Source organism: Osmerus mordax, chromosome 18, assembly GCF_038355195.1.
Source record: "Osmerus mordax isolate fOsmMor3 chromosome 18, fOsmMor3.pri, whole genome shotgun sequence".
Taxonomy (NCBI): Eukaryota; Metazoa; Chordata; class Actinopteri; order Osmeriformes; family Osmeridae; genus Osmerus; species Osmerus mordax.
Window position 1 is genome coordinate 7,950,103 of NC_090067.1, and position 16,519 is coordinate 7,966,621.

A 16,519-nucleotide genomic window follows, 5' to 3' on the forward strand; every position below is an offset into this window, starting at 1 on the left:
GTCTAGAACATTGCAGGGATGTCTGAAAGGAAAGGATGCAATAACAGGTGCAACCACGCTTTCTTCAGTTCTTGTTGTAGCTGATGTATGTTATGAGATGGATGTCTATGTTTTATCACGGATGATCACCTTACTACAGATGGGCTTCTCATTGATCCAGCCGGGCTCTGACCGGGATGTTCTCTTCGAGTTGATTTACAGTTTAAAGAGCAAGTGTAATCAAACACACACGCACATATGTTGCACATGCAGACACACGCACACAAACAAACACACACAAACAAACACACACAAACACACACACAAACACACGCACACACACATTGACATAGTAGCTTGCATGCTGCCCTCTGAGAAGCGTGTGTGTGCATGTCCATTTATGCTCCTATGTGTGTGTGTGTGTGTTTGTGTGTGTGTGTGTGTGTGTGTATGTATGTGTGCACATGCTATGTGGCGATGATAGATCAGAGCATATAATAAACAGCACAGGTCTATTTTGGAACATGTCTGGGTTGGCACCATGGGAATCTTTTGAGTGTGTGATTCGCGTCTGAACCTCACGTGTGTTTGTGTTCCATATAGGTATGCGTGCACGTGTCAGCAGTAGCACTCAGGAGCAGGTCTCTGTTATATGTCAAGACCACAACTGGTAACCCTGTCAAACAAGACGCCATTTGCTCCTAATTACAATCTCCCTCTGAGGTCCTGAGTGAGATGGTCTAATTTCATGCAGTGGACAAGGCCTAGTGGGTTGCACTGTCTGCTGGTGGGAGGGGGTGGGGGGTCAGATGGGGTGGGCAGGGGAGGTGGTGACAGGCTCTGCTGACATTCTGCAGTGCACCATGGGATGTGTTGGAGGTCCCTTGGGGTGGAGACGAGAATGATGGATGTGGTTTCTGAGTGAGCGCTCCTTCTAAGGCGATGTCCCCATGGCGACGAATCTTGGCCGCAGGTGGTCATGATCAGGTGGTCAGCTGAAAGGCTTGAATGCTACCACCCAAAACATATCACGCTGTCACAATATCAGTCTTCTCCAAACGCATAAATACTACATAATAGTTATACAACAATCACTAGTTTGAATTTTATTAAACACATGCATGTATAGGGCAACAGTACTTTAAAATTCAGGATAAACAGAACATATTTACAGCGCAGTACTGTGACATAGCTCATATAGCAGCAACCTCACCAGGCATGAGAGACTCTGAGATTCTAAAATGTACATTATTAAATAAATATATATTTCATGTTAATTAAGGGGGCCACTGTGGATAGGGAATACTATCAGTTATCACTGGGAGATTCCCAACAGGCTTTACGTAGCCCTTATTACAGCAGCAGTCAAATACTGATGTGCATCTATTCCTTTTAACATAACATGTTGACTCCTGCTCAGCCTACTCAGCAGTGACCTCATTGCAAATGACTCACCCAAGTTCTTGAAAGCCACCTCTGATTTCCTGCTCAAATAGCTTGAACAGTGGAAATGGGCTCTTTCTTCTTTTGTGAGTTCATGACCCTGTTCTTCATCTCTCTCCTCTACCCTCCTTCTCTTTCACGTTCCCTATGCCTCCTTTCCCTGTTGTTTTCTTCCTCTCCTCCTCCAATCGTATCCTCTCTTTCTCCCTCATCCACTCTCCTCCCAGGTAGCCAAGTACATCGTCGGGCCCACCACGAAGCCAGGGCCTTGGGTCCAGCAGAGTCTGGAACATGGAGCAGGCCAGTGGGGTGAAGCAGGCGAACTGTGGGGCTACAAGCCTGCAGGTCTTCTCCCCAACCTCCGCTCCATCCAGGCTGATGATGTCCTCGTCTCTCCACCCATCCCTGTCCATCTCCCCCCACACGTCCAGCCCGTCGTCGAGCCCCTTCTCCCGGTCAAACCACTCCCGGTACTTGATAAAGGAGCGGTCACTGGACGCTGTCTCCGGCCAGGGTAGACTTCCTGTCAGCATGGCATAGGTCAGGATCCCCAGAGCCCAGCAGTCAGTACTCGCCTCCACCGACAGCCACACCCTCTTCATCATCCCTCTGTCTTCTCGTTCTCCTGCTCTGTCGTTCACGCTGACGTTGTGGCTGCTGTCTTCTGTATCTTTGGCGATCTCGGCCTCTGGTGTGCAGTAGGGCGAGCTGTACCAGACCCCAGGGACCCTGGTTCCTGAGGCCTTGACCATCCCAAAGTCCCCCAGCTTGACCCAGCGACAGTCTGGGTCACACAAGAACACGTTCTCAGGCTTAAGGTCGCGGTGGACGAAGCCAAGGTGGTGGAGGTGGGAGAGAGCCCCACTCAGCTGAGACACCACTCTCTGGACACAGTTCTCCTCCACACCCACCTGGGAGACAGAACTACATTACCCACAGTCCTCCTCCACACCCACCTGGACACAGAACTACTACTGCCCACTGTGTAAATGTGTGTGCTCTAGATAGTGTGATGTTGGCATTACACAGCATGCATAGACACAGAGAGAAGATGTCTTGTGCGACCGACAGGCATTCTGTACCTCTGGGATGATGACATCATAGAGGTCACCGTAAAGAGCGACCTGCTGGGCGAAGACGTAGTGATCGGGCGTGGAGAAGGCAATGCCAAGGGCCTGGGTGAGGGAGGGGTGGGTGCAGAAGGACAGCGACAGGTTGTACTCTCTCAGGAAGGACAAGAGTGAGGTAGAGCCACGGGGGAAAAACTTCAAGGCCATGGGAGTCCCTGGAAGAGAGGGCGTTCGACAGAGGGAGTAAGGTAAGGAGGGAAAAAATCAAGGAGCGAAGGAAGAAGGAATGGAAAAAGTGGAAAGAATTCAAGACTGGAAAGGAATAACGTTCAGTGTTCCTCACCCCTGATCCTGTGTACAGCCAACATGACCCTGCCGTACGACCCCTCCCCCAGGAGCTTGACAACCTGGTAGTGCTCGGACGTCTCTAGGGACGGCAGCGACTGAGCTGTGAGGTGACACATCTCATCCAACAGCCTCACAGCGGCCTATGCAGAAGGAACACATGAAACGCAACTGATGATGAACACAAGTGATGTTGTGATGATAGTCCCCATGGCAATGCTAAGCCAGGTATAATCACTTCCTTTAATAGCCCAATGAACACCAGCAAGCACTCTGCAAAAGCAACACCCAATTCATCCGGGCCTCTTATAGATGTGGTTGTTTATGTTTCCGTTAGGGGCCATGGAGGGACAGTGCAGTTCTATCCAGCCTTAGGCCAGGCCATCAGAGCAGAGAGCTGGGGATACAGAACATGACCCTCTTGGATGGGGGGATGAGGGGGTGGGGGGATGAGGGGGTGGGGGAATGGGGGAGTAGGAGGTGGGGGATTAGAGGGTTAGGAGAGAGTAATAGAACACCCCAGACAGAGTCCAGGGACTGGGGCTTCACACCTAGGTTTCATAACCATGTCCCCTCATGTCCCCTCCTGTCCCCTCATGTCCCCTCATGTCCCCTCCTGTCCCCTCATGTCCCCTCCTGTCCCCTCATGTCCCCTCCTGTCCCCTCCTGTCCCCTCATGTCCTCTCCTGTCCCCTCCTGTCCCCTCCTGTCCCCTCATGTCCTCTCCTGTCCACTCCTGTCCCCTCCTGTCCCCTAACCAGCTAACCCTATCAGGTAAATACCTACCTGATAATATATGTTTGATATAAACCAAATAACGAAAACAGATATTGTACTAGATAATTTAATATAGTACAATAAATAATTAAACCCTCATACAGTATATGTGTATGCATTTGAATTAAGTACACTGATCCATAGAATCAGAGAATATTCAATTTCTCAGAAAGAGATTCCATATGGTCCTGCTTTTTGGCTCTGATAAGCTGTGAAATGTCAGGGACTGTGATTACATAAATAGGACATGCCATTCTGTGCAAACTAACATGATAACTGGGTCACATGACCTGAAGCCCACCCCCAAAAAAATTAAAAGTTTGTGCTTTGTCCCGTCTTACTGGTAGGTGGTATGCTATTCTGTTTGGTATTTTTATGATTGTAAATAAAGTACTAATTAAATTATTCATTACAAATTTTTCAATGTTGAGTTACATCTCTTTTAACTAAATTAATCTGAATCCTAAAGTTCACCAAATGTCCTGAATATCATTACATTTCAGTAGCTTAAGCACATTAGTTATGAATGTCATGAAGGTAAAAAGCTTGCCATTATAGCATTGTCTGCATGCCAAAGAGATAGGCCATGGGATGGCCTACTCTACTCACTGTCATGGTGGGTCTTTGGCTGGGCTGACTTCCTTTAACAATGATGGTTCTTGCGGGTTATTCAGTTTCCCTTCCCCTTCTCACAAAGTCTGCTCTGCAGTAAGAGGTCTATAAAGTATCAGGGGCATCTATCTCACTCGTAAATTGCAACACTAAACTTTTACTGCAGCCACACCGGACAGACACTAATCTTGGGTGTCAGTCTTCCTTTTGCAGTGAATCTCTTCTGCCCGTCTGCTCTCCCCTGCTCTCCAGTGTGCACGTTGCCATCTCTCCTCCTCCCTCTTTAATCCTCTGCTTATCTCGCTGAACTTTTCCTCCCCTCCCTCGTTCACTACCCCCCCCCCCCCCCAACCTGGATTCTTCATTGCATGAAGCTGACCCTGTACTACACCGCCATACCCGCACCCTCACCCCACCCTGGTTCCTTGGAGATTGCACCACAGTCAAAACGGAGCTTGGTTTATCTGTCTATCAGCACATTAACACCTGAACCCCCCCCCCCCAACACACACACACACACACATGCTCCCCCTGTCACACACACACACTGCTCTCACGTTCTCACTTAATATCTAACTGCCCCCCTTCACTCTGTCTCTGCATTCCTTGTTGACAGAAGAGCCAAACCTTCTGACTGGTCTAACAGCAGACAGTTTGTCTCCTTTGCATTCAAATTACCACCTTGTTTTCTCCACTTTCCCCCTCTTTCATGCAACTCTCTCTCTTTTTCCTCTCCCTCTCTCCTTTCCCACATTTGGCTTGACAGACCTAACAGCTGTAACTAAAACGGCTTAATAGTGCAATCCTTTAACAGCTTAGCCTTACGCCTGCCAAAGACATATTCTCTGCTGCCAACTATCTAACCCATCCGCTGATAAACTGACACCAAACAACCGTCTCTCTCCTTCCTCTTTCAGTGTCTCTCGCTCTCTCTCTCTTTCTCCCCCTTCTTTCCTTTTCCACACCACTCCCCCTGTCCCACCAACAGCTTTTCTAACACCCTGCACCACCCTTGGGGCAGATGCATTACTATAATACTATACTGTACCCGACTCCCCTTGGGCCACAGCTCATGGGTCACACAGACATAGAAAGCTAGCCACTGTATAGACCTTCATGCCTTAGGTTGGCTATGTTGCTGTCCTGTCACATAGGTCACACACGGATGTGTTATGATACACCCATCAGTCTGTCGTGACCAGCCTATTTGTAGGCCTGTTTACTACAACTGTGTATGCGGTCTTGTCTACTTCTGGGCCTGTATCTAGGTCTAACCATATCTCTATACATGGTGTGGATGTGTGGAAGGACAAGAGAACAGGGCCCTGTATGCAGTTTTATGATTTATTTTATTTGAAATGTTTCAAATGTTGTTCAGTATAAAATATCATTACTAAATATCATTAGTATGGAGATACCAGCATCTCAGAATATAACATTATAGGACATTTAGGTATAAATTACATCAGTTCCATCCACACAACAGTAAATAAAATATTAAATATACATGAGGTTCACAGCAGGTTGCCTTTGACTGGAGGCTCTTTCACATTCAACATGCACATGCACATATAGCACAAAAATATCTGCTTAGTAGCTTACTATAGTGCATCTGTTGAGATGAATTCTCAACATTAGTAAGGTTCACTTAGGAAAGATATAATCTAATATAGGCCCGAGTACACACATTACATAAGTAAACAGTGATTTCCTTGGATTGGGGGGGAATTTACTGTTGGACACAGTAGGAACCTCCATGGTAGGAACCGTGACGTCATAGTCTACTAACCACGGACGCAAGTGGCAGTAGCACTCTGGAGGACCAGCTACAGTAGAAGAAGAGGCGCTCACTGATCTCAAAGGAGAGGAGGAGAGCGTTGTAGGCCGTGAGAGAGGAGGGGAAGGAGGGGGTAGCAACCTGGGCAGGTGGGCATCCAATCTAGGATGGGGGTGGCAAAGATACAGATTGATACTGATTCAACATTTAAACATTTAGGCCTGGTGCATTTGAGCATACTGCATTCCATTTCGTTTCATCAACCAGTCAAATCTCAAAAGCTTTTAATCAATAATTTTTATATAACTTTATCAAGTCAATTAAGCAAATCTTTTTAAGAGTTATAAAATAATTTTTGGGAGTTTCTTATTTGCATGAACGCATGTGTGATTAAGGAGCTTTTCTTGCCTTTTCCAGCATCAAAGAGCAGAGAGAAGAGATCTTCTGCAGAACATCGGTGACCTCCAGTGTCACGGAGAGGGATGGCAGACTCACGTTCTGCCTCAGCTCTCTCAGCCAGTTAACATGCAGCAGGAAACTCTGGACATCAGACTGCAGTCCAGACAATGTCTCGTTTATCTGGGAGGAGAGAAGAGGAGTGGAGAAGAGAAGAGAGGGGAATTGTCATTTGGCACTCGGGCAGCGCGCGTCATCCGCTCATTAACACACCTGTGTTAGCATGCTCAAGCCCATTGGGCTACGTCCGATAAGGCGGCATTAAAAGGCTGCACGGATACGCACACACTCACCCCCGGTTGTTGTATGATCACTGCTGCTGCCGCCCTCCACCACCCCCTTCTCCCCCTTGCTGTCTGTATGTTCTATCCATCAGGGGAATTATATCTCTATTGCTCCCTGCCTCAGAGTGCTTCCCTTAGATCATCCACGCCAAAGTCAAACCTATTTCCATGTCTATGGTTATCAATAAATGGTCAAATCTTATACGTGAGTCTCTTGACTGAACTGGCAATGTGACATCTGCAATGGGCTGTGTACTGAAGGGAGAAAGACCATCTTGATGTACCTGTGTGTGGATCTGACCAGCTGTGGACTCCACTTTAGGTAGAGATTCCAGGCTGTACTCCACATAGCCCACCTCCTTCTCCTCACTCGCCATCTAAGCAGGCACAGAGACACACATTAGGAACCTTCACACAAGCTGGAGTCAGATACTTGGGTTCGACAAGAACAAATTCAAGGACCGTTAGACCAAAGTGAGTGCACCTGCACCATGGCCCATATGAGTTTGATTCTAAATCACTTGATCACACAGACTTGGGGTAGTCCTTAGCCAGGTTGAACTCACCAGCATTGTCCTTGCCAGTCCCTGTAGTTTGGTCATCTGCCATGACATTCTCTTCAAAGGGTCACAGAGGCGGCAGGGGTGGGTGGGACGAGACAGTGACAAGACAAGCAGCTGGGCCAACAGCAGCACGAGGAAGAGATGAGTGGAATTTCGGGGCAAAACTACGAGAGAGAGAGATGCTGTAAAAGAAATAGTAGAATAACCAATCAGGCTCAAACACCAGATTGCAGCCATCGCACACCATGATTGCTTTAGTCAGCAGTCTCCATGATGGCATGATGCTGCCAATGAGTGTGAGAGATGGTTGGTGATGCAGGCCAAACTAAAACACAATGATGAAAGCGATAAGTCTTTCATTGGCACCAACCAACTGTAGCTAAAAGTAGGTGCATGTGAAGGAAAGGTCCAGATCATCAGTAAGGAATGTGAGGAATGCTGTGGTTAACGTGTTTTGTAGCCCCAAACCCCCTTGACTAAGCGTGAATCTGTCTAGTTTTCACAGACATGAAAATGCTTCCATTGAGGGTTTTGACTTTGGAAGGAATACATTTCCTTCATCTCCTTCCTTTCTTGTTCTGATTTCTTTGCTGACAAAATAATGTAAAAATGGCAATGTTTTTCTTCTAAACTTCCCCAAGCCATTGATTACTAATATTCATTTTGTGACCAGACTACGTTGCTGGCTAGTCATTTCAGTATGTCTTACGGAGACAGGATATTTACATTTACATTTACATTTAGTCATTTAGCAGACGCTCTTATCCAGAGCGACTTACAGTAAGTACAGGGACATTCCCCCGAGGCAAGTAGGGTGAAGTGCCTTGCCCAAGGACACAACGTCAGTTGGCATGACCGGGAATCGAACTGGCAACCTTCGGATTACTAGCCCGCTTCCCTCACCGCTCAGCCACCTGACTCATATAGTTATTGTCAGTGGCCTAGTGCGTCACCAGCCCTCAACCTTGTCTCTGTCATTTCCTTTGAGGTCATGTTATGATCATATCCACTATGAAGTCATTCTAAGTCATATTCATTCTGATAAAAGTTTGAAATGTAGCTTCTTGTTGAACTTAGCTTACTCAGAATAACCCAAGCCTCTCCAAGAATAGTTTCCCAGTGAATTACATGAGTCAACGTTTTTAGAAAGAATTCAGTTAGTTGGTTTCTTGAAGGTTGACAGTAGCTATGAGGTTCGTGAATGTGTTTTGTTTGTTTTTAATCCTTGAGTGTTCAATGAGTGTCTATAAGAATTTAACAATTAGCATTTTGAAAGTTGCAGTTGGTTATGCATATATTATTTCTACATAATACATATTTCTTAAACTGAAGTTCTACATAGTAGCATTTCAATTTATGCTGGAGCAAACACAGGCATGATCTATAAAGGTGTCTCTAGGTTTGTGTGTGCGCTAATCAAGAACAGTAAACATTGTCCTAAGCATTCCAATAATCACCATGTTATCATTCATTCAATTAATGAGTTTACAATTGTTTCCTGAACAACCCGTACACATACACACAGCACTAGTTATTATCAATATAGTGAAACTTTCTGGACCCCAAAACATACTTACTGTATGTAAATGTCATTGTCCTGTCCCGGCTCAAAAACAGCCCAATCACTCACTCACGTTCTCCAAATGTGTACACAAATGTAAAGTGAAGGGCCCTTTTATAAAATGCATGACACATCACCTGAGTCACCAGCTTCATTCAAGCTTCGACGCCCCCTCACCCAGCACTCCTATCCTTCTAAAACCCCCTCTTCACATTCTCTGGTTTTTCTCTCCACTGGTCAGATGGTTTGGCTCTCCTCCACAGTGACCTGTCTGTGATATATAACGGAAGTTTAGGTTGCACGTGGCCGAATGTCTAACATCTATGAGGCAGAATTTTGACAATTTTATTCATGCAACATACATTTATACATTTCAGGCTAAAGCGCTAATGTGTTTAAACATGGAATTACTTTGAAATACTATGGATACACAGATAGAAAATGTGTGAAATGTTAATCCATCTTTGATTGTTGAGCAATTCTGAACAATTACATTTTAGACTGTAAAACTAGGGTGCAGTGTCAGAAGAAGGCACCTGCCTCACATCACTCCCATTGGTACAGAGGCAGAGCTAAGAGGTATAGGCCATCAAAGACGTGATACAGGACTAGTCATGCTTATTTCAGGATTTCTTCTTGCCCACTCCTTTCCCTGTTCTTTGAGAAGAACACACTTTGTGCCAACGGAATTTGAGAGAGAAAGAGAGACGTGGAAACTTGTTCAGATTACATTGTAAAACCCAAGCATACATTTAGAATGAGCACATGAGAGCACACTAAGCAGATCCTGCATCCTGTGGAGTTGTCATGGAGCAGGTCTTCCTCTTCTTGTCTCCTGTACCACACGGTTCTCATAGGGAGATTCCACGGAGGCGGAGCTTCTAGGGGCCTGTCGGAGAAGGCAGGATGTACAATTGTGCAACACGCATACACACATATGCGTCCATACATGAACACACATTTTTATACACAGACATCCTGAAACACACCTGAAGTTGGTCATAGTCAGATGACATGCTGGACATTTTCAGGGAAGTGTAGATGGAGTTTGTGTTCGTCAACAAGAGCTCTACCTGCTGGTGAGGAGAGAAGAGTACGTGAGTAAAAATAAATTAATGAATAAATAAATAGATCATTTATGAATGATCAAACAAAAATGAAATGTCCTTCTTACTGTTAGTCTTCTGGACAGGCTTGGGAAAAAAACAAAGGTGAAATTATCAGGTTTTGCAAGAAGATATGATAATTAACCACATTTCTTGTATTACATTTCTTATTGTGATTAAGGTATTACTATTGAATTGTTGTCTTTGTGGGCACGTTCCAGCTCCTACCTTCGAAAAGTAAACACAACCAATGGGAGGCTGAGAAGGCAGAGTGACATCATCACCCCACACAGAATGTACAGTCCCAGTGTGGAACAAGACCGGATGTCTTTATTTTTCATCTCTATGACACAATCACTGAATGTTACAATACTACTCTCACTGTATAATCAGTTGACCAGATCATGAATTAATACTATTTGTATACCAATACACAGCAATAGAATATATATAAATGTCCTCACCCGACACTGAAATTGTCATGCTGCTCTGCACCTTCTCGGTGGTGCCCCCTGTTGTCAGAGGGTACTGCACAGAGCAGCTGACCCCTGACCCATGGTGGCTGGGTGAGGCTGTGAAGGTCAGAGTGGAGGTCAGGGTCAGCAGGCCGTCTGCAGGGGTGTTCATGCTGTGTTGCTCCCGGCCCCCGATGCTCCAGCTCAGGGAGGGGGGCAGGGAGGGGCAGGGGGCTGGAGCAGAGCAGCTGAGCACGACTTCCTTCCCCTCCGGCACCAACACCATCTCGGGGAACAGCTTTGGACCAGGAGGTGTGTCTGAAGGAAGAGGGAGGGGGCTGATGGGGAACTTTAAAGTACGATTCAATACAGTTTGTGTGTCTGTGGAACGGTTGATGGAACCATGCATTTCAGACTGGATAAATTGGCTGTATGTTTCAGAGATGAAAGCACAGGACCAGGTTCATCTGTGATAATGTACTGTAGTGTCTTTGTGCTGTACCTGTTTGAATGATCTGAACCCCAGGGTTAAAATTGTACTTGAGAGGATTTGGACCTTCCAGTCTGAAGAAATAGGTATCATTTACACCTGTGAAATCCTGAAGCTTGGTGGTGCAGTTCTTCTGCAGCAGGTCCCCTTCCAAGGTCCCCTGGGTAAAGGTCTTATGATCAGCAGAATTGAAGATGTATGGCCCATTCATCGATCCTCTCCTCCAGATGGCACTAGGACTGGAGGTGAGATCCGACTTGTACTCGTCAGGGATTTCAAACCGACAAGGGATCAGAACGCAGGAGCCCCGCACAGCTGGTATGCGTTGGGGCATCCAGACAGACCACTCGCTGCAGAGTGCACCTGGAGCCAATGCACACACACGCACACATGTACACACATAAATACACATCTACACATGTTAATATACATAAATACATACATACACACACACAGACACAGATACATACACAAATGGTCACAGATTCATATATGCACACACACAGACACACATACACACTATCACAAAAGCAAGTTAGGTGTGACACCAAAAACAGAAATCACTGGGCTCCTCAGAAAGCCAACAAGCAAATGAGGGATGAACCACATCCAAGTGTCAAACATTCATATGCATAAAGTTTACACATATTGCTGATGAACACTACAGAGCCCACAATATAATCAAGGACAGAACACACCCCCGACACAGACTCTTCTTGCTGCTGCCATCAGGCAGATGCTACAGGAGTCTGAAATCCAGAACAAAGAGACTAACAAGCAGTTTCTACCCGCAGGCCGTCAGGCTGGTGAACAGCCTCACAACCCACTTCCCCCCCTCCCCCCCACTACATAAGGATAACAGCCCCACTACACACACGCATACACAGACACACACATACTGAACAATGACTTGCGATATTTGCAACAACGCATGGTGCACTTTAACACTCAAGAAAACTGTCATTTCATTTGTATTTGTATTTTTCTCTCTTTTTAGTGTTTTTATTGTAATTATCTGGAAGGAGGACATTGCACTATAAGAATTTCATTGTACAGACTAACTTTGTTATCCGAATACATGACAATAAATATCTTGAAACTTGAACGGATTGTGGTCTATGGTTGATTCCTGTCTGGTATCAAAAGAACCTAGAGGGAGTCCCAGAGAAAAACATTCCCAGGAAACATTTCTATAATCACAAGCAAACTGACCTTGCATCATGAAAATCAATACAACCCACGGCATCACTGAGAACTCCACTGCTGATTCCTGCACTAAGATCTGTTTTTTTCCTTTGGTTTCTTCTGAAGAGGACTGAAACAACCAAGGCAGAAGTTAAAGGAAATACCTTATCAGTTCTACTCACTTCCTTAATGTAGTCCCAATTTAGCTGACTGTGAGATGAATTCTGATCATGAATACAGCTGAATAGCAACAGATGTGAAAACAGAGCCGAATACCTGTGTTTGTGAAGTTTCCCTTCAGTGTGAAAACTATGTTTACTCAACCCATACGGTTAGGGAAGCTGTGTCAATGCCAATATTGCATCAGGAAGCAGATCAGTGTCTGAAGGAAAGTCTTTCTTTCTGGTTGCAACATTGCTATGTTTTTGTTGCATTCAGGCTGCAGTGTGAATGTGGTGCACTCAGCCACCCGAGGGCAGTCACACCTAAATAAACAACAGATGCACAACCATACATTGAACAGGGACCAGTTAAATGGCTTGTGGTTTTGAGGGGCGGAAGCAGAATTGATGTGTTACACTGGCAGTTCAGCCTCATGTGGCGTAACTGGGTGTGCATTTTATTGTTTGACCTAGTTATGTGAATTTCTCAAGAACGCTTGTAAACAATGTGTGGTTGTGGCCATATAAAGTCCTGTCAGAGACACAGAGTACATTTAGTCATTTAGCAGATGCTCTTATCCAGAGCGACTTAGAGGAGACAATACGTATCACCCTCCAAAACATTTTTCGAAAGAAATTCATGAATTATCAGTTTGGAACATCCTCATATGTGTCACACATATACACAGGCATTCATCACCCAAACTGTGATAAGGTCTCTTCCTGTGGGAGAAATCCTTTCTCCCACATCCTCTCCTATCACCTTTTTCTTCACCATGATCTCTATTGCCTTTTTGATCTCCATCATCTCTATAACATGTATATTCTATAACATTGATAATCTCTATCATCTCTTTAATCTATAATGTGTATTTAATCTTTGTCAGCATCTTCCCTCTGTGAGACAGGGAAGGTAGGTGGGAGGGATGGGGGGCTGGCTGGCTGGCTGGCTGGGGAGAGAAGGCGTGGCTAGAAAGGAAGTTCATGAAATTCTTGTACAATTTGTGGCCACTTTACCAGACATTTGTCATTTCTTTCTCAAGGGTCACAGTATTCTCACACCCTCCTACACACATGGACAAACGGACACAGGATCACTGACAGCCACAGTTTCAAACTGTAAAGGTAAGCGAGTACTGTCTTTATTTAACACTAACCTTAATTCATCCTCAACACTACACACACACACACAGTCAGCCACTTACTGCTGATGTTGCACTCCATTATAGACTTTAAGGCTTTCAATTTCTGAGTTGGACTACCATTATCAAGTAAAATTCCCTTTATTATTTATGATTTGATGCTGTCTTAATAAAGGGGATGCCTGTTGATGTCATTAATCTATGCTTTCGTTAATTTGATCAAAAATCATTGGCCAATGTGAAAAATTCTGTGCTCCTCACTGAAAGTTACCAAAAGGCTTTGTTATTATTTCCATATTGCAGCATGCTCATCCCTGTCTTACCCATGGCACGATGATGTAATTTAAATAACAGAAGATTACTTTATAACCTGTATGTTGACGAAGTGGCTGACCAAAGTGGCTATACCAGAAGACCTTGAGACCTCATCACACTGACAAACACTCACAGCAAGGCAAATATTAATAAAACAGGTAGTGGTTGTAAAATAAATTACTGATCATATCCATACTGCAGACAACACAGTGATCTGTATACTTGGGAGACCAGCACTCATTTCCCATGTGTTTTGTTGATAAAACCATGCCTATATTATTCATATTTAATGTTTGGTACAAGAATACTTCTGAAATGGCAGCATAGTATTCTGGGAAAGGTGTAAACTAGAGCTTACTCTTAAAGTGCCCAAAAAAGACGTGACTAAAGGATGTGGTTTGATAAAACCAGTCACCACAGATACTGAGTTTGTTTGGTTATAAAGACTGCAGTCATTATGTCCTTTTCAGCGCACACTACTCTAGTCATAAAAACACACTTAACAAAGCCGTCCAGCACTGCTCTGTCTGGCTCAGAATATAATCAACCTTTCTCCAAAGTCAACTCCATTTGCCACATTGTCTGGAAGTTCATTGGTTGCCTCACAACCAGGGCATGTTTGTTTTAATGTACCGCCTGAATGGTGTCGGTGGTGGTGGATGGAGGGGGGGTCCTCTTTTTTTTTAAATGTGTCCCCCCTGGTCAAACACTTTCCTGCCAACCAAGTCAGGTGTCCCGTGAGAGGATTCCACACTGGGGGACTGGTTTGGTCACACCTGGCTTGGTCACACAGCAGGCTGTGCGTTTCATGTGGAACTGCATGTGTCCTCAGATCACTATAAGTATTCATGTCAAATGAGTAGAGGAACAACAAAAGCACACAGATTAAACACATGCACACACATTCCCAGACATCACCACCGAGTGACTCAGATGTGACAAGGAAAGACAGAGCTGGCTGACTCCTGGGTTCATGCCTCATTTACCAGCAGCCCATCTCATGATGAACAGCATGGAGATATTTCATTCATCACATCAGGAACTTCTACACTTCAGGGTTCATCTTGGATAGTTAGTGTAACTGCTGATAACTACAACGGGTCTGATGGGTGGCAGAGTTGGCTTAAAGTGATACATTGGGCTATCACCAGTTTTGGTTTCGCTATGAGCTAACATAGTGTCACCACATGTTATGTTTCACAATGAGCTATAGTGTTTCAGTTTTTGTTTGGCTGTAGATTTCCATTCTTTCATTGTAGAATGTGCCCCTAAAAAGTTTGACAAAAAAAATGTCACAATAAGCTTGCAGTCCTGTTTTACTATAAGGCACTCATGCGTCAATCTGCTATTCTTCTGCTTTCACAGAAAATGAGGTTGACAACAAACGGCTCACTCCCCCTAGTCCTGGCCTCATCCACGGATGACAAAACAGTGGTGGACATCGACGCCATTATGGACAACGTCACCATCGTGCTTTACATCATAACTATCTTGCTGGGAACAACTGGCAATGCGATGGTTATCTGGGTGGCCGGGTTCAAACTCCGCCCCAAGGTCACCAACGTGTGGCTGGTCAACCTGGCTGTGGCTGACTTCATATTCTGCCTCACCCGCATCCTCTCACTGGTCAAGAAGCTCTTCTTCGACCACTGGCCCTTTGGGGTCTTCTTTTGCAAGTTCAACGGGTTCTTTAAGTATGCCAACATGTTCTGTAGTGTGTTCCTTCTGGCCGTCATCAGCTTGGACCGGGTGATGTGCGTCTGGTGGCCCATCTTCACCAAAAATCACCGGACGCTCTCGGCCGTGCGGCTCATCAGCGTTGGGGTGTGGGTGGGAGCATCCGTTTTGAGCTCCCCCTACTTCGTCTACCGGCAGGTGTACCTGGGCAAGAACAACCTGAGCAAGTGCTCGTTCGAGGTGAAGGAGGCCATAGATGGCGACAACACCGCCAAGAATTGGCTCTACTCCATCCGCTTCCTGTGTGGCTTTCTGCTTCCCTTCCTGGTCATCCTCTGCTGCTACGCCGTCGCCGGCGTCGGCATACGCCGCACGCGGCTCTCCGGGAAGACTCGCCCCCTTCGCATCCTCGCCTCATTGGTCTGTGCCTTCTTCCTGTGCTGGGCACCCTACCACTGCCTCCTGCTGGCTAAGATGGTGGATAGCAAGACTGCCGTTGTGAGGATAGGACTGCCTATAGCTAAAGGCTTTGCCTACTTCAACAGCTGTGTGAACCCGCTGCTGTACTTCTGCATGGGGCTGGACGTGAGGAGCAGGTTCAGGCAGAGCCTGGCAGGGGTGTACCGGAGGGCCCTAAGCGAGGACGAGGATGGGCGCTCCACGCAGTCCAACGAACGCACGCAGGACAACAGCTGTGTGTCGAGGACACGCAGGGATGGAGGGGAAAAGGGTCCTGTGGACACGTCAAGTATCTGAGGGAAATGGTGGTTGACATGGAAACCTTCACAACAGAGGACGGAGAACAAAAAGTATCGCTTTCCCCAAAAATATTTTGTACGGTAACAATAAAGGGAAATAAAGAAGAGAAATGTATATTTTACAAAAATTAAGACTCCACCCTAAGGATTCAGTTCTTCAGAATCAAGACAATGGGGCCACGCATGTTGATTATTTTTACTCTTCTGTTATTTCAAGTTCAGAATGAAAAATCAGGGCCTCCTGTAGCCATGGACAAAGTGCTTTTCACTGTGTAATGTTTGTTTCTAGACATGATTTGAGAGCCATTACTATCCACAAGAGAATAATGCTGTTAGAATGAATAAAATAATTAGTTTCTGTGC

General features: G+C 45.5%; 3 protein-coding genes across 3 annotated transcripts; 1 reads left to right on the forward strand and 2 right to left on the reverse strand.

Moving 5' to 3' along the window:
- Positions 1-1,072: 1,072 nt before the first annotated feature.
- Positions 1,073-4,490, reverse strand: si:ch211-171h4.3 (serine/threonine-protein kinase SBK1). Its single transcript, XM_067256177.1, has 4 exons — positions 4,224-4,490; positions 2,836-2,980; positions 2,505-2,707; positions 1,073-2,333 (listed from the first exon to the last, which is right to left on the reverse strand). Exons 1-4 carry the CDS (start codon positions 4,227-4,229, stop codon positions 1,530-1,532), a joined length of 1,158 nt encoding a protein of 385 aa, XP_067112278.1. The 5' UTR covers positions 4,230-4,490; the 3' UTR covers positions 1,073-1,529.
- Positions 4,491-9,075: 4,585 nt separating this feature from the next.
- si:ch211-171h4.5 (myelin-associated glycoprotein) lies at positions 9,076-12,212 on the reverse strand. Its single transcript, XM_067255890.1, has 7 exons — positions 12,131-12,212; positions 10,931-11,281; positions 10,438-10,746; positions 10,202-10,316; positions 10,042-10,060; positions 9,857-9,943; positions 9,076-9,756 (listed from the first exon to the last, which is right to left on the reverse strand). The coding sequence occupies exons 1-7, from the start codon at positions 12,162-12,164 to the stop codon at positions 9,673-9,675; spliced, it is 999 nt and encodes a 332-aa protein (XP_067111991.1). The 5' UTR covers positions 12,165-12,212; the 3' UTR covers positions 9,076-9,672.
- Positions 12,213-13,312: 1,100 nt separating this feature from the next.
- LOC136962197 (fMet-Leu-Phe receptor-like) lies at positions 13,313-16,519 on the forward strand. Its single transcript, XM_067255889.1, has 2 exons — positions 13,313-13,389; positions 15,087-16,519. Exon 2 carries the CDS (start codon positions 15,090-15,092, stop codon positions 16,152-16,154), a length of 1,065 nt encoding a protein of 354 aa, XP_067111990.1. The 5' UTR covers positions 13,313-13,389; positions 15,087-15,089; the 3' UTR covers positions 16,155-16,519.